General features: G+C 33.1%; 1 protein-coding gene across 1 annotated transcript in view; it reads left to right on the plus strand.

Moving 5' to 3' along the window:
• The window catches only part of LOC106473721, a gene marked incomplete at its 3' end in the record, with an annotated part of 188,441 nt that overhangs the window by 138,357 nt on the left and 26,886 nt on the right, over window positions 1-23,198 (plus strand). The window contains exons 3-6 of the mRNA XM_022403174.1: window positions 4,122-4,186; window positions 4,759-6,981; window positions 20,645-20,714; window positions 21,684-21,724. Coding sequence (XP_022258882.1) covers window positions 5,280-6,981; window positions 20,645-20,714; window positions 21,684-21,724 — 1,813 coding nt within the window. The remainder of the gene's footprint in view (window positions 1-4,121; window positions 4,187-4,758; window positions 6,982-20,644; window positions 20,715-21,683; window positions 21,725-23,198) is intronic.

Below are 23,198 nucleotides of genomic sequence, written 5' to 3' on the forward strand. Positions count from 1 at the left end.
TACTAATAATAATAATACATACATATATATATATATATATATATGAGAACATGAAAATAATATATATATATATGAAATAAGAAATTATAATTCAGTGGTAACAATGATTTTAATTAATTAACTATTGAGAGTTAATGATTATTAATGTAATAATAACAAAATTCCTTTCAAAATAGAATTTTCTCAAATTTTTTTCAAAAAAGTTTTGAGTTAGAGGACGAAGATTGATATCGGGGTCAAAGTTCATACTATATGGGGTGACAGTGTTTAAAATACTGGTCTAATAAGCCTCTTTCAATGGCGTATCCAGGAATTTGAAGGGGGCAAGTCTTAGCATTCATATTTGCATATAATTGGTATTTATTTTTATAATATCTAAATTATATTATTTATTTTACATTAATTAAATAAATGTTATAACATGCCACTTTATTGACATCACTCAGCTGCCACGCTGAAGTTGGAATTTTGGAAACCGTGACTAGGATTTTGAGTGAGCTAGATGTAAGTTGAAGCTAAAGAACATAAAACTGGGAATATTTAGATAGCGATATTAGGAATTGTGGGGAAAACTGGTGGAAAATAAAAATACAAGCCAAGGGGGAGGGGTATGACCGTATGCCCCCCCGGCTAGGCCAGTGGCCTCTTTCCTTTCTCTGTCGACATTTGAGTTAATCCCAGTTTCAGCACTAATAAGAACCGTAGTAAATGTAAAGGGTTATAATTACAGAAACGCATAGGTGGTACAATTGAAGGAGATACAATGGGTAACTTCAAACATATGGTTAACTTATCATTAGTACAACATATTACTACAGAAGTTTGAAAAGAAAACCTAATAGGTTGTACAATGCATCAATATTTTGTATTAACTTCAAACAGAGCAGTACCTCTTGTTTTTATGCTTCTCATAATCAAGTCAAGTTGTTCTTGGCTGATGTTTGACTGTCTCAGTTTCCATTAAATCCATATAACCTTAATAATGTTCATAACTGAGGTTTTGTCCAGTCCAAGCCACGGTTGCAAGTGTTCCATTGGCCTATTTTTTTTTCCTTCAAGTTATGGTTTCAACACATTTGCTCCATGTTTGGGATCACTTCCTTACTTCAAGATGAATTTCTGCCCAACAAGTCGTATTTCTAGGAGACTGACATGATGCATAAGAACCTGGCAGCAGTTGAGGTGTAACTCATTATTTTATATCCCCCAGCATGCTACACTGTAGATGTTGTACGTTGACTATGATACTGTTCTCTTCTCTGCCATCAAACAAACTATATATAAAGCTTTGCCCATCCTACTGTTTGAATGCTGATGCCCATTTCAGCCTTTTGGTTTGGTCAACTTTCCTAGGCAGTTATTTTTGCACCTGCTACACATACATTGAGGCAATTTTGAGCTAACGTGCATTTTACATTTCTGAAGATACATTCACACCTTTAATTACAGCGTTTCGAAGAAACATATGTTTCTTATAGAGTCCATCCCAACCGACGAGTTATGGTATTGAACAAAAGACCCTTTGACCAGTGATTTGTGAGAGACGAAAGATAAATCTGGAGTTCTTTTTTTTACACATCTTGATCGTAAATGTACAAATTAAGAGTAATGTAAAAAAAAACGTCTGCAGTTTCTGATTTTTATTATAAATGTTAGTTTATTGATTTCTAATGCCTCGCCAGCTTTCTGCGTTTAAACCATAACTTTAAAACTAGTACAATATGCTAATAGTAAAATGTTTCTTAATAAAAGAGGAATCTGTTGAAGAAGGCTTACAAAGCGATGGGATACACCATTTGGCAGATTTAATTATAATTTCATTATAATTAAAACAAGATTTTAAGAATTAAAAGCAGATATGAATGTTAGACTTATTTGTTGTTACTTTAGATTTGAACATGTATTTTCAAAGAGTGGAGATATACTACATTATTGGAAATTATAGGGTAACTTCCAGTTTTGTAACAGCAGTATCTATTCGACCAAAACATGTTAGGTTCATACGGGTATTTTATCAAGTATTGGGGCTTGAATGCAAACTTTGTTTTACTCATCACCCAAAGTGGTTTGTTTTGCTAACTTTCTCTTGGCGTGTTTGTGTTCCTTGTGTAATGGTTTCATTAGATACTCGAAAAATTTGGCTAATTGGTAATTACAACTAAAACGAGTTGAAAGTATAGATCGAAACATTTGTGGGAGGGGGTTCTTAATTCTACTGATTAGGTTAAGTCATGTTTCATCTATGTAAAAATTATCACATTCTATAAAATTACATGTATAAACATTTCCATGGTTGTAAGATCTATATAAACCTTGTATGGTAACTGTTTAATTTTCGCCTGGTTTTTGTACAAATAAAAATGTATTATTAACTTTATGCTGTTGTTTTTGTGTATTACACTCATATGTTAAAAAAGCTATAACTAATACTGATCTAAATTTCTCGCTTATATATTAATACCGTTATTCTAGGAATACAAAGACGCAGTTAAAAATGTTTTTGCATTTTAAAATATTTATAAACATTGTTTCATAACAAACATCAGTTTCAGGGAAAAAATTTCAAAGTAACATTAATAAAAGAAAAAAATAAATACTTAAAACTAAAAATAAATTATAGTGCTGGTGTTAATTTATATTTATTTTGAAACCCTATACATATCTAGTAGAAGTTATAATTTTTAACCATTTCAAGCAATTTTGCTTTTAATTAATATTTATGCCAGGATACTTCCACTGTTATAAATAATAATATATCTATAATTAACATAACAAATTCCTATGTATTCAGATTACATGTCACATGATTGGGTTTTAAAGTACAATTAACATCTTCAATATCACAGGATTGTGCTCTTTCGAGAATACCTGATCATTGTGGCTCCATCTCGTGGCAATCTGTTAAACTATACTGGTGTCATTATGTGACCAGCAGCTAAGCACCTCTTAAATCAGAAATAAGCCATATGCTATTAAAACTGTACTTTTCGTCGAAATACAACTGTCTTCTTACTTCTACTGGAGTTTTAAAGTTCTTTCTTATATATTCGAGAATACGTAGAAAGAAACTTCTTTCTCATTAGATGTCGCTACTGAATATGCACAATATGAACTATTAATTATAAAAGTTACAAAGCAGGGAGCCAGCTGTACGTTATCGATCTTTACACTTTACATTATCTTCATTATAGCACCCCTACGGCTGAAAGAACGAACATGCTCGGTGACGCGATTCGAACCTGCGCCCCACACATTGAAAGTCGAGTGCTCTAGCCACCAGGCCACGCCAGGGCCCTCCTGATTAATAGACTAGACCTCTGGTATTTTATATATTTATTCATTAAGATGTGACGTAGTGTAGAAATTCCTTAATATACTAGTATATAATATCCAATAAAGTCATTAGACACATTCTTTTGTATTTGTTGAATAACCCTATCCCAGAATTATTCAAACAAAATGGAAGATCTCTTTCGAACTGTTATAATCAAACAATGTTAAAGAAAAAATGTGTTTGTTTGTTGTTGTTTTTAGATAAAAGAAAACGATCTTATGGTGCACTGGGCAATATTTTCTTGCTTGTTTCTTTGTTGTTAAGTACAAGACAACAGGCCCCCCAGTGGCATAACGGCATGTCTGCGGACTTATAACGCATAAGTGGTTGGCAGAACACAGATAGCCCATCGTGTAGCTTTGTGCTTGACTTCAAAAACAAAACAACATAATGGGCAATCTGTATTTGCCCATCACGGGTATCGAAACCGAATTTTTAGCGTTTTAAGCTTTCATACTGTGCTATAGCTATTGTGGGCTACTGGTCAAGAAAGAAGTTAATAACCGTCATATCTATATCTTTGGTTTTCTTTTAAATTTTATCAGGCTGTATTTTAAAATTCCTCCTAATAATTAATTTTTGGAGTATTTTGCATTGTAATATGAGCATACTGTACTTAAAAATATTTCTTAATGTACAAAATGAAAAGTTTTTACAGCAATGCTAAAAATAACCTCTCACAAATATTGTAATGCTTTCGAAGGGATGACTTTTGTTACAAATCTTACGCGGTTTAAAATAATCCTGTATTAACAAAAGTCAAAAATATGATTTTCATTTTTTTCAGCCGTTCCATTCATGGTTATAAAGACTCATGTACTCCAATAGAATGAATTCTATAAATACCAAAAAGTAAGATACCCTTCAACTATTGTTATTTTTTTAGAAAGAAATATTTGTACTTAAAATATTTTATATATTATACCGTTTAAAACTGTTGTTTTTTGCGTGTAATAAATTTATAAATAAACCTAATCCTACAGAACAATTATATACAAAATGAAGTCTTCCTAAAAAAATCGTAATTAATATATTATATCGTGGAAGTAGCTAATAGATATTTCAGTACAAGACTAATCACTCTTTCCTCAAGAGACTGTTGCCATTAGATTATATATGCTTATTTTTATTCTCATGTTTTCCTATCACATCTTACTAATATACTTGTAGATGATAGTACCCTCTTGCACACACACACTTATATATGTAAAAAGAAAATTCCTTGATAAAAAATTGAGTGTATAATATAACAAAACAAAGTAGTGCTATCTATTTTTTCCTTTTTTTTTCATCGAGTATCTTGCAGACTACCCGCGAATTGCAAAGTTTTTAATCACTTCTTAAAATCTGATTTAGAAAAAAATTTAACTAGTACATCGTATTTAATATTATAAAATTAATGTTTCATTGTTTAATCTTTTCAGATTCGGGATTGTCGTTTTCCAGCACTAGAACGAAAATATCTGTTAATGGAAAAAGAGCAGCTTTAATGTATTAATGACCACACATCAACACTGCAAGGTTCTAAAGACATACCCAATTCTGCACAACTGCGAAGAAGGAGTGAAGGCAAGAAGAAAAATAAGACTTAAATACTACATGACGGAGAAACACTTAAAAATGAACAAATCAAATGTCGGCCAAGCTTGGAGAAAAACTGTTATAAACATAGTAAACCAGATTGTAGAAAAGAGAGGGGTAGTATAAAACAAAATCTCTTCACACATAAAAAATTCAAAGAAGATTTAAAGCCCTGTACAAAATACTCCAAAACATTTAGATGTTTTGAACAAGAAAAAGAAATGAGAATCCTTCTGACTTAAAAGCAAACCACAAGAAAGGCAATATGAAAGAAAATTATTTTTTTAAGAATTAAAAGAGTCAAGTACGAGTTCTTTTTTTTCCAAAATATGAAACTAATCAAAACGTAACAAACGTTGTTCAAATGGAAGGTGATAAAAAGGACGAAGAAACTCTTGAAGTTTCAGTAAAATCATTGAAACGTGATGACAAAAAAGATTCAGATAGCAAAAAAAGTGACAAAGCATTATCAAAAGCTATCGAAGAAACCAGTGACCTACAGAACATCGACGCAGACACCGAGAGAATTCTAGAAGCAGAAGCTGCTTTAAGAAGTCTCTCTGGAAATATAGAAGAATCTGAAAAAGGGACTTGTTTTGGAGAAACGGACGAAAATCTAATGTTTGAAAATCTGTTTGAAAAGAAAGAAGATGAAGTCGCGCAAATAAAATGTTTGACGCGCTCGAGCTCTTGGAAAGAGGTTGTAACACTGAGTGCCTCTTCTTGTAGTAGCAGTGACAGATCTCCAATCCAGTCTCCAGTGCTTTTATACCCTGATTTTGGAAGTAAACAAGAAGCAAGCTACCAAGAAACTGATGGTAATAAAGATACCCAACTCGATGATACAGAAACCATTTCAACGTTTAGAAATGGAATTAAAGCTTTGAATAATGAAGACATTGAACCTGAGGTTGAACATCATGCTGACGCTGAACCAATAGATATTTATGATGTGGAAAATCTACTAAAAATTGAAGAAAAATGCGCAACAATACAGTCGATTCCTAATTCTTTCAGAGAGGAAATTTTAACGAACGACCTGAAACAAGAAACACCAGAAAATTTTGAAAAAGGTGTACAAATTAAAAAACAAGAAATCATGTCCTCACATCTTACGTTTGATAATGTCCATCACGCTCATTCTGAGCATATTGAAAAAAGTTTGTCACATCTAACGCCAGCTAAATATTTTCCAGCAACGGATCATATCTCAATGCATGTTAAACAACCAGATAGTTATAACAAACCTCTTCTGGGAAAACCTTTGCTACAACCAATAAAATTAAGCCCTATATGTCCAAATTTGCAAACAAATCTGATGGAAAATTCTGATCTACTAACAACAGATGACAATAATTCCAACCACAGTCATATCCCTTTCCATTCCTCTCCCTTGAAGAGTGTTCGGACGTCATCTTCTGAGTCATTTTTGCCATCTTCAAACGACTACCCTGCCCGAGATTCTCCATACGTTTCAATGTATACTGCTTGTCCTAAAAATGACATATGCCTCTCAACCTCACCTATCAACTACCTGTCATCGTCTAATGTTCTTCAAACATCCACCTCATTCCCATTTTCTCAACATGATACCCTAAGTCCAGCATTGTCACATTCATCTCTATTTGCAACCAAAATTTACGGTTCTGATCAAACGAATTCCAGCCGTACTGATGAAGATTCGTGTACTTATGTTTCGGCATCTCAAGTAATAAGACCAAAATCACCCACAGATTACTACACGTCGGTTACTATTTCAACCCCTTCTCCAACAATTAGAGAAGAGATTGGTAAAGAGCCAAAGCAGAACAAGTGTTATACATTTCTAGAATCAACGCTGAATACGTCATGTGAGAGATTATCTATAATGGACGACCATTTACTCCCTTTATCAGATGACGAGAATCCTCTCGTTATAGATGAAGATGATAACCCTGAGTCTCCTCTTACCCCAAGACCAAGCACAACATTTTCTAGCGCCCCCTGCACACCTCTTTCAATCTGCAGCAATTCAGAAAAACCACCTACGGAAACTGATGTGAAATTCACTGACGAATATTTCAGAGGTAAGCAAATAGTGTGCTTAATTTAATTATGTGAAAAAAGATCATTTTAGTACAATATTTATTTAATTATTCTAAAATATTTTGTTTCTAATAATATTTTATCACACTTTACACCAAATTATTTTAAAACACAAGTAAGTCATTGAGCTGTGTAATTGTTCTTGAAAAGCTGCTGTAAAGGGGCCTAAAACTCACATATAATTTGTATTATAATTAAACTAAATTATAATTAAACTAACTTATAATTAAACTAAATTAAATTATAATTAAACTAAATTAAATTATAATTAAATTAAATTATAATTAAACTAAATTAAATTATAATTAAACTAAATTAAATTAAATTAAATTAAATTATAATTAAACTAAATTAAATTAAATTATAATTAAACTAAATTAAATTATAATTAAACTAAAATTAATTTAATTATAATTATAATTAAAGTTTATTTTAGCAATAGCTCTTCATTCATTTGGTGTGTTTTTTAACGCAAAGCTACACAATGAGCTATCTGCATTGTGCCCATCGCGGGTATCAAACCCTGATAATCTTAGCGTTATAAGCCCTCAAGCTAGACGCTGAGCCACAGCAAGAGATCTGTGGTTGATAATTAATTATTTTACTCATTAACTTATCTTGATATTTAGAGCTCTATCAGATAGATAAGCTGATTTAACAATAACTTTCTTAATCATACCATTCAGTCAATCAGCGTTGAACTGAGCCGAAATCTTTCAGAAAAATATGCATATTTAATGACAACTTTCTTAATAATACTTTTCAATTAATCAGCGTTGAAATAAATCCCCAGCGGTTCAGCGGTAAGTCTGCAGGCTTATGAAGCTACAAATCGGGTATCGATACTCCGTGGTGGGCAAGGCACAGATAGCCCAATGTACAGCTTTGTGCTTAACAACGACCAAATCAAACAGTTGAAATAAATCTGAGATAAGTCCACATGACTTGAGAATAGTGTAAGCAAGGGCCTAATTTACTTCTTAATTTGCCACCACTTTAATATACTTCCAACTATTTGAAAAGAGGTTGTAACACTGAGTGCCTCTTCTTGTAGTATCAGTGACAGATCTCCAATCTAGTCTCCAGTGCTTTTATACCCTGATTTTGGAAGTAAACAAGAAGCAAGCTACCAAGAAACTGATGGTAATAAAGATACCCAACTCGCTGATGCAGAAACCATTTCAACGTTTAGAAATGGAATTAAAACTTTGAATAATGAAGACATTGAACCTGAGGTTGAACATCATGCTGACGCTGAACCAATAGATATTTATGATTTTATCTTTGGATCCATTTTTATCCCATTTTACTGCTAATATATATATATATATATATATGCAACAACAGTATGCTACCTGATTTATTAATATTAATGGCCATCTGTGAACAAAGCAAAAGTTATTTATACTTTTGTTTTGTTTCTCATATCGTTATTTGTTTCAATAACTGCACATCGTGCAAAGGCTTAATGCACCCCCAGTGGCACAGCGGTATGTCTGCGGACTTACAACGTTAGAAACCGGGCTTCGATACCCGTGGTAGGCAGAGCACCGATAACCCATTGTGTAGCTTTGTGCTTAATTACAAACAAACAAAGGCTTAATGTGTTATAACGACGTAGCTATGTTTAATTACCCTCCCTTGATCTTAGAAATATAGTTTAAAATCATGATACAGCTTGATTTAGTTAGTCACGCAACGCAAATCTGAAGAAAGACCAACCAACTGAAAATTTAAGTCAGTATTGTTTAGATGTGTGTAATTTCATGTTCAGGTGATTAACAATTTTCCCGCTGTTAAATAAATCCGATTCAGGTAACTCGAAACCTAAAATTCACCACGACAACAGCAGGTTATGAAAAACTCGTGAAAACATTTAAGAGAATTTATAACAGCAGCTCAAAGTTTATACATATTATTCTGATGTCGAATTTAGTGGAGTAGAAGTTTACAAATAAACATTTCTTTCTTACAAAATAAAACTCTTATTAAACGATTTTGAGTCTAATATATATATATATCAAACCATAGCCATAAAGGCTGTTGAGTTATACTGTGTACGATATCAAACCATAGCCCTAAAGACTGTTGAGTTATATTGTGTACGATATCAAACCATAGCCCTAAGACTGTTGAGTTCTATTGTGTACGATATCAAACCATGGCCCTAAAGACTGTTGAGTTATATTGTGTACGATATCAAACCATAGCCCTAAGACTGTTGAGTTATATTGTGTACGATATCAAACCATGGCCCTAAAGACTGTTGAGTTATATTGTGTATGATATCAAACCATAGCCCTAAAGACTGTTGAGTTATATTGTGTACGATATCAAACCACGGCCCTAAAGACTGTTGAGTTATATTGTGTATGATATCAAACCACGGCCCTAAAGACTGTTCAGTTATATTGTGTATGATATCAAACCATAGCCCTAAAGACTGTTGAGTTATATTGTGTAAGATATCAAATCATGTCCCTAAAGACTGTTCAGTTATATTGTGTACGATATCAAACCATAGCCCTAAAGACTGTTGAGTTATATTGTGTACGATATCAAACCACGGCCCTAAAGACTGTTCAGTTATATTGTGTACGATATCAAACCACGGCCCTAAAGACTGTTCAGTTATATTGTGTACGCCGTATACGAATATCGCTCACTTTATTGTGACGTAATTATTTGGTGAGGTGGTTAGAAAACAAACGAGTGTAAACAAGAAATACTTATTTACACAAACACACTGTGTATAATTAAAACTATACTGTTTCTTATTAAAACACACCTTTCTGAAGCTTTTCCGAGATAGTTACTTGTTTCCCCCGAACTTATAGGGTGTTTCTCCTACACTTCTGTCTTTGTCAAGATGTTCCCTGCACTTCTCTCTTCGTGAGAATGTTTCCCCTACACTTCTGTCTTTGTCAGGATGTTCCCCTGTACTTCTCTCTTCGTGCGAATGTTTCCCCTACACTTCTGTCTTTGTCAGGATGTTCCCCTGTACTTCTCTCTTCGTGCGAATGTTTCCCCTACACTTCTGTCTTTGTCAGGATGTTTCCCTGCTCTTCTTTCTTCCGAGAATGTTTCCCGTGCACTTCTGTCTTTTTGAGGTTGGTTTCCCTGCATTCTGAATTCGTGAGGTTGTTCCTCCTGTACTCCTGTCTTCGTTATCGCGTTTGAATATATCGTTGATATTCATAAGAAAATGGGATTTTATTCCAAAGAGTATAAAATAGACATTTCAATAAGTTTAGGTGAATTATGTCTGTTAGAAAAAGAAAAACTGGCTCTTTATTTTTACTGTTATGCAGTCAGACGAATGTGTGTTGAAACTGCTGTTAAAATATGGATGCAAGTACTCGAAACAAGTGACAATGGGGTGTTATAAACATGGCTTTGTTTTGTTCCTCATTTCAGTTAAAGCATTTGATATGTTATATGGTGATATAAACATGATTTTGTCTTGTACCTCATTTCAACGAAAGCAATTGGTATGTTATATGGTGTTATAAACATGATTTTGTCTTGTACCTCATTTCAACGAAAGCAATTGGTATGTTATATGGTGTTATAAACATGATTTTGTCTTGTACCTCATTTCAACGAAAGCAATTGGTATGTTATATGGTGTTATAAACATGATTTTGTTTTGTACCTCATTTCAACGAAAGCATTTGGTATGTTATGTGGTGTTATAATCATGACTTTGTTTTGTACCTCATTTCAATGAAAGCATTTGGTATGTTATGTGGTGTTATAATCATGACTTTGTTTTGTACCTCATTTCAATGAAAGCATTTGGTATGTTATGTGTCTCCTCATTAAAGGCACTCAATCTGATCTAACCTATCTCATCAGAACTTATCCTTTCTGAATTTTAGTAATAGTTCAGCGATGACTTTAACATAAAATACATGGCTCGAAAGTTAAAAATTGGGAAAGTTTATAGTAGATTTCAATGAAAAGAACCAAAACTATTTGTAATCAAAATAACGTATAAAAAATGCTTTACAATGTAAAAAAGTGAAATAAATGAGTATTTATGTGACACACTTGGTAACCCGTGAAAATGTCAAATATTCAGCAGATATCCATTAGGCTGTTGCATTGTTCATTACTGTTGTAAAGATGTTTTCGTTTTAGCATTGATTGATGTACCTCTACGTTAATAAAATTACTAAGTCATTAAGTACCACGCACATCAGTAAGTTACAATAATATTCTGGTTGTACAAAAGAGAGAGCTTCCTACGAACACTAATGAAGAGAGCGGGTTTGTTAATTGGATTATAACAAATTAATACTTGAAATGCTCAACCAATGGAAGGAACGCAATTGCATATGACAATGGGAAACGTCATACCTAGTTGTTTGCATAGCCACGTATTTGGTTTGGCAGGCTAGTGTAAAGGTTACAGGGCAGCCTTCTGCATCAGAGTTCTAGTTCTGGCTAGCCACTCATTAAGAAGGTCGTGAATACCTCCTGCTGTCAACGCGTAATGATTTCCTCGAGCATTGGGGAGTCGCTGTATGGGTTTAAGCTATTGTGGATGCTTCTGGAAAAGGGATATAAAGGTAAAAGTTAAATATGTTTTGAGCTCTTCAAAACAGGCGTCACGTATTCCTTAACATGTGATAAAATGTATTTGTATTTCTAAGATTTGAAACGCGTGCTATATTAACCTTATGTTTATTTTTCGTGTATATTTGTTTAGAATTAAATAAATGATGCAACGTTTTGAGCTCTTATTTACGTTCTATGTACTTATATTTAAGTTGAATAATTTTTTACTTCAAGTGAAGGCTTATGCTGAGAAATGGCAATGCAAAAGGGTCCTCTGCGTTATATGTACCACTGTAATTCAGAAACCTACAAATGTTTTACTAACGTTCCCAAAACCGAATAATTTTTAAGATAATACCACGACATTTTTCGAAATCTTTACGTTTTTTTCTGTTTTTATTATTATCTTATTTTTAAGAAATAGCATTTCGAAGACTTCTAGCACAATTGTATGCTTGTGAAATAGTTTTGCGTCATTTTAAATGTATTTGCTAATTACGTTATAAGTTGTATTATGATTTGTAGATGAGATCAAATACAACTACCAAGGGCGACTCCTATAATAAAAGGCTCATCTGTCTAATTACATTAAGCTGACTAAAAACTATCTCAATATCTGTGAAACTTTTTTTGTAGAATGGACGGCATCAGGTCGGAAGACTTTCGAAACGTCATCCTCTACACTTGTCTCTACAACAGGCAGTTGTCGTCCATTCTACAAAGTGTCATAATGTATATTCTGCCTTAACAATCTATCAAAGAATATCTCAATACCTCTGTTATGTAATTTATGTCACCTTATCACACACAAGTTGACGACTCTCTTTAATAAAACCTCTAAACTAATAATTTAATATGCCCATATATAAAACGATAAGCATTTAATTAAAACACTGTTTACGAACACATGTTCCTTCTTCTTCATTTCATACAAAATGAACCCAGTTCTTGTTGTTACATTAATCAGAAAGTGTTCTATATATAAATGATACAATTAAGCATTGTTGTACGTAAGTGAAGTATCGAGAGAGAAGGAAATAGTTATGAAAAATCAATAGGTTCAATCGCTAGAGTTAATCATATATATATATATACTAGCTGGAGCACCCGTCCCCTGGGAGGACGTTATGCAAATTCATGATTAATGAAAGGTTATATTTGGACATGAAATGCTGCTTCCCTTATATGTAATTGTAAAAAACGCAAATAAGCCTATAAAAACTGGAAAACACAAAATATGAAAGCACAACCATTTATGTATCTCCCTCTGGATCCAACAAACCTTCATGCCAAATTTAGTGAAAATCCATCAACGAGGGGCGAAGTAATGGTAAAAAATGCCTATAAATGCCGCAAAATGCAAAACTGAAATGTTGTATGTATCTCTCCATGGATCCAATGAACCTCCATACCAAATTTGGTGAAAATCCATCCACAGGGGATGAGGTAGTAGTAAGAAACGCCCATAAAAACTTCAAAACTCCAAACTGAAAATTTGTATGTATCTCTCCATGGATCCAATGAACCTCCACACCAATTATGGTGAAGATCCATCCACACCCTGCGAAGTAGTTACATACATGGACATACAGCAGAAAACATATAGTACTATTATATTTTTATATGTGAAAAATACATCCATATTTTAAAGGTGAGTATATGTTATAAAAGTGGTTACAAGTCCCCCATGGGGTTAGAAACAGGATGAATAAAAACTTTGCAGTAACAACCCATTGTCACTTATAATGATACAACATAACAAAGGTTCATCACTCATAAGTTTTGATTTCTCAACAATATAGCTTTATTTGACTTTATATTTAAAAATGAGATAGAAATCCATCTTTCACATAACCTAAGCAGATAGTATTTTTAAAGTTATGCCTGTGTACTGCTGCTAAGAGTGCTAATGGTATAAAAATGTAAAAACTGTGAACTTGTTTGAAGTATTTCCAAATTTACAGGAATTAAAATGTTATTAAGCATTAAAAACTTAGCAAAACATATAAAATTACATTTATAAAAACAGGTTAAATCCTCGAATATAAACTTCCTGGTTAAGTAGTATATACTATTACTAGCTGGAGTACCCGGCCACTGGACGGAAGTTATGTAAATTCATGATTTATGAAAGGTTATCTTAGGATATGAAAAGTTGCTTCCGTTATATGTACTTGCCAAAATCGCCCATAAAAACTGCGAAACACTAAATGTGAAACCGCAAGTTTGCATGTTTCTCCGCATGGACCCAACAAACCTTCATGCCAAATTTGGTAAAGGTCCATCAACAGGAGGAGAAGTCATGGTAAACAACGCAAAAACACCCATTAAAACAGCAAAATTGAAGATTTGTATGTATTTCCCCATGGACCCAATCAACCTCCATACCAAATGTGATGAAGATCCATCTACAGGGGGCGAAATAGTGGTAAACAACGCAAAAACGCCCATTAAAACCGCAAAATGCAAAACTGAAAATTTGTATGTACCCCCTCATGGACCTAATGAACCTCCATACCAATTTTGGTGAAAGTCCATCCACACCCTGCCAAGTAGTTACATGGACATACAACAAACAGTATTATTATATTTATATAGATGCTGATCAAAGTATCTTTTAATTTGTTTGAAGACCTCAGTACTCATAGGTTTCATCACCTGAACACTGGCGAGTAGCTCATTGTAGTATAACAAAAATAACTAAACTTTGAAGTTGTTTTAACTTCTGTTTCTATAATGCAGACAATATTTGTTTAGATATTAATACTAAACCTAATAACACCAAAATGTTGTTTTTATCTACTTAGACAATCAATGTTTCGCTTTACAGCTTCTTCAGGAGCGTTCACTAAAACACAAACCGAAACTGACAGCAAAAAGCTTCAAATGGTTTATTTCTAGTATTAATATATGTTCTATACGCCAATATGAACTACAGAAATTAAATAATTGTTTGAATTAGTAGCCTATATACTAATATATAGAAATAAGAAATTATAAACTAATTGATAATTTGACTCAGCTGATCGTAGGCTACTACTACGTCAAGGATAGATACATGATGGCTACAACTTTACTGTAATTATCTAATTGCTTTAATTATTATTTCTACAATGCGAACAATAACTAGAAGTTCTTTTCGTGAAATCCTATAATTTCATTTGTATTTAAACAGTGTGTGTAGCTCTAGGTTTCCAAGTTACATTGACTAATACTTGGTATCTGGTAGCTAATGCATAGTATCTTTTACCTAATACCTGGAGGCTAGTGCCTGGTACTTTCAACCAAATATTAACGTTTAAACTTCGAATTAACAAAATATTGCAGTCACCTTTATAACGACGTAGATATAGAATAATATATCAGGTGTTGTCCTGGTCAATCGTATGTATTTTATATGGTAAGACAACGAAAGCAGGAGAAAAGAAAAATAACCAATGATTCTGAATCCTTATATGTAAAGTACGCACTAGCTATAAATGGGATTCATATTTCTACTGCCACCGTTCTTGAGTTTTGTAGATGATCAATCTTGGATTTAAAAAAAAAGACTAGATTGAATAAAAATGTATATTTTAACCTCAGCTCCTTTACCAATGACCTCGGTTTTGGGACCTTATTCACGGGTAATCACAAACAACTATTGTAAATTATTCTACTACAATGTTTGAAAAAATGAGTGCGCATCTGCACACACTTGTATTATTCCGCAGCGAAAATAGTTATTTGTAATTTAATTATTTTAGCTCTAAATACGGCTACTATAACTACACATTTCATAAATTCATCTCTACTTATTATTATAAGCAGTATAAAATCTGTTGATGAATATGCTTTGTTTCAATATTATTTAGTTAACACAATATAAGTGTCAAGAGTTAACACAATATAAATGTCAAGAATTAACACAAAACAAGTGTCAAGTAAATTACTCCTCCATGTGGTTAGGGCGTTTGACTCGCAACACTCACTTCTATAAAAGTTTTACAAATACATAGTGCTGACGTCACACGTGTCACCTCGTGAATCTCAATATAAGCTCAATAGAGGTCCTAAAAACCTATATGTTACTACTAGTAATTTCTGAAGGTTTACTCTATGTGATATAATCTGATGAATTTAACAGCTAACAACAGAATTAGGTGTAATGGAGTATAGAAAGAGACTTTCAAACTAATACATCAAATTAACCTCAGTATCTACCTTACATATGAGCATGAGAATTTTTTTTTTACCTGCTTATCCTCACTCATGTTTGGAAATTACGTTACACCTTAAATCAGGTATACATTTTAACACAAATATTAAGAACTTTATTTATACCAGTAGAGCTCAATTATCTTTCTTGAGATGTACTAAGCCTATTAGTGTGATCTGTAGAGCTAGGTGTTGAGTAAAAGCGCGTAAATGTCAAATGCGTTTACCTAATTTTTGTTAGAGCATTTTTATACACTAATCAGAAATATTACAGTTTTCTTCGAACAAGGAAAATGTAGATAATTTAACACTTCCTTCTAGTTGTTCCTACATCAAAGACTAGACACACAAGCTTTTTATTTTGTGCGTTTCTGCAATTGACTTGCTGAAGATGGTTGGTTGGTTGTTTTAACCCAAAGCTACACAATAGAACATCTGAGCTCTGTCCACCGCGTGGAATCGAATCACAGATTTTCACATTGTAACTACATACTGAGAAGTCATTGCTTGAAACAATAACAATAAACTACTAGCTTGAAACATGGTGTAAAACAATCAAGTTACGGAACCCATAGTAGAATATGGTTTTACTTATTTCACATTGGTGGATATTCTGGTTTGACAAAGCCGGAAAATAACAGTATGTTTCACTTGATCAGTATCACACCGTTGATTGGACGAGTTGATTTCTTACAATACTAATTTACGTATACTTTTAAAATCTATATTTAATGATTCATATCTTTTCAAACCCCAACTACACAAATCATAGAATAAATATTCCAATGTAATATTTATTAAAACCATGGTTTTATTCAAGATATTCAAAAAATCTTACTTACTTTACACCCCAAAATTATTAAGATCTTATTGGAACATAATCATAATAATTTAGTTTCACATTTATCTTGCCACTGTTTCTTGCCACTGACTGGTAGGTCAGCGGTAAGATTATGAACTTATAAATCCAGGGTTCGTTTCTGTTTCTGTGGACAGGTTGCTGAGAACCTATCGCTAATAAAAAGAAACAATTTTCTTGTTATTGGATAGGCAATAGATTTGTTTCAAATACAAAGTACACATAAGTACCGCACCTTTAGTTACAAGGAAAAAATCGCTGAATAAAATACCAGTAATTTCTATTAAAGTTGAAATGCTTAGGCTGCATCTGTTTATAAAGAGTTATGAAAATAAAGTGCATAAAAACAGTAAACTCTTATAATTTTGCCTACTTGCACCACTTGTTAAAATGTCGACTTTTGCGATAAACCTTACTGATCTACAGAGAACCCCATTTTACAGGGGTTGGCTAGTTTAATTAAACTATGACGTTTATTTTGTCGAGAACTATAAATGCCTGTAGTTCCTGGGATACTGGAATGGTGTCTGTAGTGTAATATTCCAAAGTAATGTATGGATTTATTCTTTATGTTAAAGTATTTATCGTAACTAGCAACCATTCTCATTTAACATTTAGAAGTTTTGGTTTCCAAGCTTTAAACAGCCATTACAGCATCAAACAGGTTGATGTACTGCCATACGAGCCTTTAATTAACTTAAGGTTCGGGTAGTCAAACCCTTCAATAAGTTAAGGCACTAGCAGCTAAGGACTTATACAAGTTGTACAGTATCATATGTTGACGACTAATTTATTTAACAGTTTAAAGCCTTGTTAGCCATGCTCTTTAACAGATTAAGCTACTGAAGAAATAAGTTTTTAGCAGTTTCAAACTGTAGCAGTCAAGCACGTTAACACGTTAAGATTTTAATGAGTATGCCATTTAACGGGTTAATATACTGGCATACAAGTTGTTCAACTGTTTAAAGAATTGTGTAATTATGATAGTTAACCAATTAATTAAAACACCAGAAGTTAAGTATAAGTTCTACTTAATGAAATACTGACAGTTGAGCGTTTTAATAGTTAAAGCCACTGAATAACTAAACTTTTAGCAGTTTAAGGCAGAAGCAGCCAAGCTCGTTAACGCGTTAAAGTACTAAATAAATATACTAGTTAACAGGTTAAGGCATTGGCAGTCAAGTCATTTAACAGTTTGAAGGGCTACTAGCCAACAATTTTCTGCACCGGTTCGTTAGTTAAATACATTCTAAACAAATTAAGCTTTAATATATATATAAGAACTTTCCAAGTATTCCTTTAAACAATTTAATGTCATAGATGGTCATTTGGTAAGGAAGCGTAGAGTTGAAACATAATAGTTTTATTGGTTTTAGTTCACTCTGTGAGTTCTTCGCAAACCGGTGCAGAAACTGACAGGGTCCCATGGTAGCAAAATTATTAATGGTTGTTAGTTATGAATTTTATAAGTTTCAGTTTCAAGAAGCTACGTTATCAAAACTATGTAAATTGTGTAAAACGTAAAAAAAACAGGGCTTTGTATCAATTGGCAATATCTTATCTTTAAATAACATGTTTCTGTCAAGTACGATCATTCGTTAGTTGTATACCAGAATATTAGTTTAGGTTATTTTACCAGAACAGACTTTCCTACACAGCTTACATCATGTGGTTGAGTTGTGCAATTATTAATCATATTTTTCATAATCTGAAACAATCGCTCAAACATCTTATTCTGTTATATTACGAATTTGAAAAAAAAATGTAATGTATTCTAATTAAACGTTAACTAACTGTATAGATCATACCTAAACCAAAGTAGCTTATACATTAATGAAGCCAATCTATCTCACATACAGGAAGTACGTAATATCAAACATAAGAACTTTAGATACAAGTCTGTATTAATAGTAAACATCCTACTCGGCTGAACACGACCAAAATCGGCAGGTAACATCCCCGCTTAATTAGAAAATAGCAAAATACGCTTTACAAATGCCTTAAATTATTTTAGGTTTCCTTTCTAAATGATATAACAGGGCATGGTATTTTGGAACTGATGAGCTGGGTTCGAATTCGTGTCAAAAAAGTAAAATTTCCCTTCACTTTATGCTGTGGGTGGGTGATAGGAGTGGCAATCAATCTCTTAGAGTGGATGGTAAGGTGCTATTGACTGATTGCCTTCCCTCTAGTCAGTAATTCAAAATGACAGCGCCTAGGCTAGTTGCTTTGCCATAAATACTACTAAATGTAATTCCGCAGAGTCCCCAAAAGTATTCTGTTTCAAGAGAAAATAAAACTATAATTAAGAGCAACAAATATTTTTATTTCTTGCTTTTGAAGTTCATGTATCATGCTGTGTTATGGCCTACAGAGTGCATAGTTCTTCTCGTGATTTATAGCATACGCATGATTTACTGACGTTACGGCAGTACAAATTGCAACGTTAAGCGTCCCTTACGTGACGTCACTTTAATGTCTACTGACTGACAATACACTACTGTGTAGAGGTCTAAGTAATTAAAACAGGTACCCCTCCCGGTGGCCTTCGGCCCCCTTTCGAGGAAAATACTATAGGATTTACTCAGTTATAAAATTGTGAAGCCAATTGGGTTTATGAAAATACTAAATTCTCTGGAAAATAATTTAATTATATCATTGCACCTGAATACATGTATTTCTTCCTCGACGTTGGAATATCACGTTTTAGTGGTATTTGTATATTTTTAGTATATTGTACCTTTTTAATCTGAAAGACACCTCATGCGATATACGAGCTAAGCAGCTAAGTCAGAGACCCCAAGGTCCAGGCATAGCCATCTGTATTTTATAAAAGCTTACCAATTATCAGCAATCTACGCCAACACGGCTACTCCTAACTGAGCGTTTTAACGGCAGTACTGTTTCCGTAATTAATAGAAGAATGCGATAAAACAAATTAAATATTTGATTTTCGTTGTGTTTTACGTTATTTAATGGTTTTTACGTTACCATAGAATCTCGCTGCTCATTAGCAGCGTGCGGTATCGAGTTTGTTCAGTTGTGTCATTCTAGACTGATAAAACGTTACGACAAACACGTTTATCTTGTTATCGCCTCATACAGGAAAGTTAGCTGTAGCAGTAAAACAACTTACTGTAACTAACAGCAACGAAAGGGTTCGTAAAACCGCTTTTCTCTTCTGATAACATGAACTACGTACACGAATGCAAGTATAGATACATACGTTGCTATGCATTTATATGTATAAATCATTATCAATTTTGTGAAGCAATTCGCCGCTTATGCCAACACTCGCTTCTAATCAACTTTTTGATAACGCCTGTAAAATTTGAAATCTTTTGTTTTAGATCCGAAAGCTATTGTCATTTCAAATCACGTTTGATCAGTTAATTTCCTAGTTGACTGCACTTGGAAGGAAACAAACGTTAATGACATGACGTTGCCTGTGAGCCACGTATGTATCTAAAATATTACGGTTACGTGGCCATTCTAGTTCGGGGATAATTAGAAACTCATTTCCTGAAAGTTCTATTTTGTTCTCTCGGACTGTTTCATGAAAATCAAAGACCGGTTACAAACTGCAAATTTAGCTACCTGCATTTTGTGTTCGAGTTTGTGAAATTGGCTGTTGTGCGAAATCAAAATATTTTCTCAATTTTAATGGACTTCGATAAATTATTCTCCCTTGTCAAATCATGGTTTTCCATTTTGAAGATTAACAAAGGGCACAGACTCATCTTCACATACAATATAATTTGTTTTTTAATGTATATAGTTGTTTGTTTGTTGTATTTTGTTTTAACTGAAGAGACAGGTTTCGATAGGATGACATAGTGCAAACTTATAAAGATGTAATATGCTTTTTAAGTGGAATGAAAAATCTACAAATTAACTCATCTTCCTAGTATGTTGGTTAAAATTGATTAATCATTATAAAACTATAACAGTTAAGTCAAACAGACAAGGTTTTTTCATAATGTAATATTTACTTGCTGCTCTATATATTCTACATGGTTTTCCAGAGAGCAAGTGTCCCACCCCTGGTTGTAACGGAACAGGTCACGTGACAGGGCTCTACTCTCACCACCGCAGGTAAGGCTATATTCTGTTTACTTTCCTACACTAACAATAACAACAAAACGTATCAACCGCGAGCGGGGCGAAGGAGAATTGATTGGTTCTCGAACACCCCGGGTGTGTAAACCTAAGTACCTACTATTGAAAACAAAATAATTAATTTTTCCAACAATTTATAAATGTCAAATTTTCGGTCGTTAAATAACACACACACAAAATTGGTGCAAAGCAAAGTATTCCAGAAGATAGAAATACAGTTCTAGTAAATGTTTTTAAGTTTTCTCTATTATTTATATCTTGCGTATATAGCCAGTTCATCTGCCAGATTCGCTGTGTATTTTAAATGTAATTATTGCTTTTTTTATATAAATAAAATATTCCAGAGATAACTTATACATTACTTTAGGGTTATAATTATGGGAGAACTGATATCGGTTTAATTAGGCTTGTAACTTACAAGTGAATGAAGTTGAAAAGGTTTGTAGTTGATCCTACAACGCAAATCTGAATCAAGTTGAACATCGCTCCTACATCAACAAACGACGTGAATAATTTACAAATGTAAAACATTGAATGTAGTAAAGAAATCATTCTTTTTCTTTGCCAAATTATTTTCCCGCAAGAGGAAAAAAAAACACGTTTTGTGTATAAAAGAATAGCATTTGCTTATAACTAATCAAGATTAGCAGAAATACCTACAAATTCATCCAATAATTGCTTGTCAAAAGTTTCTTAATTTTTTTTGGGCGGTGTTACATGCACTTCCATTACTCATGTCCGTGATCTTTGTAACAAGTACAATACTAAGATACACATGGTTCTTCGCATTACATTTCTCTACTTTGTTTACACGGCTATCTACAGGAGCAAGATGGGTTTTCGCTAGTTTTGGCTTATGTAGATTTAGAATTCCATATCATTATGTGTTGTTAATAAAGATCTGAAATCTAAATTGTAATACATTAACTCCTATTACTGTTTTAGTTTGTCTGGATGTCCAAGGAAAGACAAGATCACCCAAGAAAGTAAGTAGTTTAGAATAGAGTTTAAGAGCTTAAGTCGATTTGATGATTTAGGAGTTAAATGAGATTAAATGTACATTCAACTTCGAATCCTAGGCGTTGACTTCACTTTCTAAATAGCAATATGTACTTATTTTAATACATATACGATACGAAAATTATTTGAAGTAAATCCTTAAGCTAAAGATAGAAAAAAAAGAGATATCGTGTGAATTTCCGTTGCCTTATACAATACCTATTATAAGCGCTTTTAAAAACTTCCAACGCTTCAGGGTTTAAAATGTGTGATTTGAATACACGGTTATTATAAAGAAATCCCATACTTAAGATGATTACGTCTTAAAAACTGCTGAAGTAGGGAAACCAAATTTCTCTAGAGGTGCACTGACAACCATATAGGTTTCAACCAGGAAAGTTAAAACATGGTACAGGGTGTTTCAAACGAATATTATACTCCATATATAAATTGCGGTACTCACAAACTAGCATTGATGTTACATGGTACAGGTTGCTACAAACGAATATTATACTCCATATATAAATTGCGGTACTCACAAACTAACATTGATGTTACATGGTACAGAGTGTTACAAACGAATAGTATACTCCATATATAAATTGCGGTACTCACAAACTAACATTGATGTTACATGGTACAGGGTGTTTCAAACGAAAATTATACTCCATATATAAATTGCGGTACTCACAAACTAGCATTGACGTTACATGGTACAGGGTGTTTCCAACAAATATTATACTCCATATATAACTTGTGGTACCCACAAACTAACATTGATTGTACATGGTACAGCGGGTTACAAACGAATATTATACTCCATATATAAATTGTGGTACTCTCAAACTAACATTGATGTTACATGGTACAGGATGTTTCAAACGAATATTATACTCCATATATAAATTGTGGTACTCTTAAACTAACATCTATGTTATTTATTTTATTCCTTTCTCTTTCAACCATACAAAAATGGGGTTTTGAATAAAATAGGTGTTAGAAAGTAATATGGGGATCAATGAGTACTGTGTACAGCAGATGATGTTTGCAATAGCTGCGTTTACTGATAAGATTTTGTGTTTATTCAGAGTGATGCAAGCCTACTGAGCGCCCTCTGTGACATTTTTCGAAACATCCTGTACTACGCTTAATCTCTTTTGAGTTGCATATATAGTTCTCAGTGTGCCTCTAGTGAGCCCCCAGTGGCACAGCGGTATATCTGCAGACTTACAACGCTAGAAACCGGGTTTCGATACCCGTGGTGGACAGAGCACAGATATTCCATTGTGTAGCTTTGAGCTTCTTAACAAAAAGCAAATCCTCTAGTGAAATTTAGTTCACGTAGGACAATAAGATTTGAAACCATAATTATTGCAAATATCGGGTTTTCTTTATAATAACCTCGTATATTTAAAACATAAAGAAGTATTGACTAAGCAGTGTTCAGAACTCAGGTAAACA

Source organism: Limulus polyphemus, unplaced genomic scaffold, assembly GCF_000517525.1.
Source record: "Limulus polyphemus unplaced genomic scaffold, Limulus_polyphemus-2.1.2 Scaffold133, whole genome shotgun sequence".
In the NCBI taxonomy this organism is placed as follows: Eukaryota; Metazoa; Arthropoda; class Merostomata; order Xiphosura; family Limulidae; genus Limulus; species Limulus polyphemus.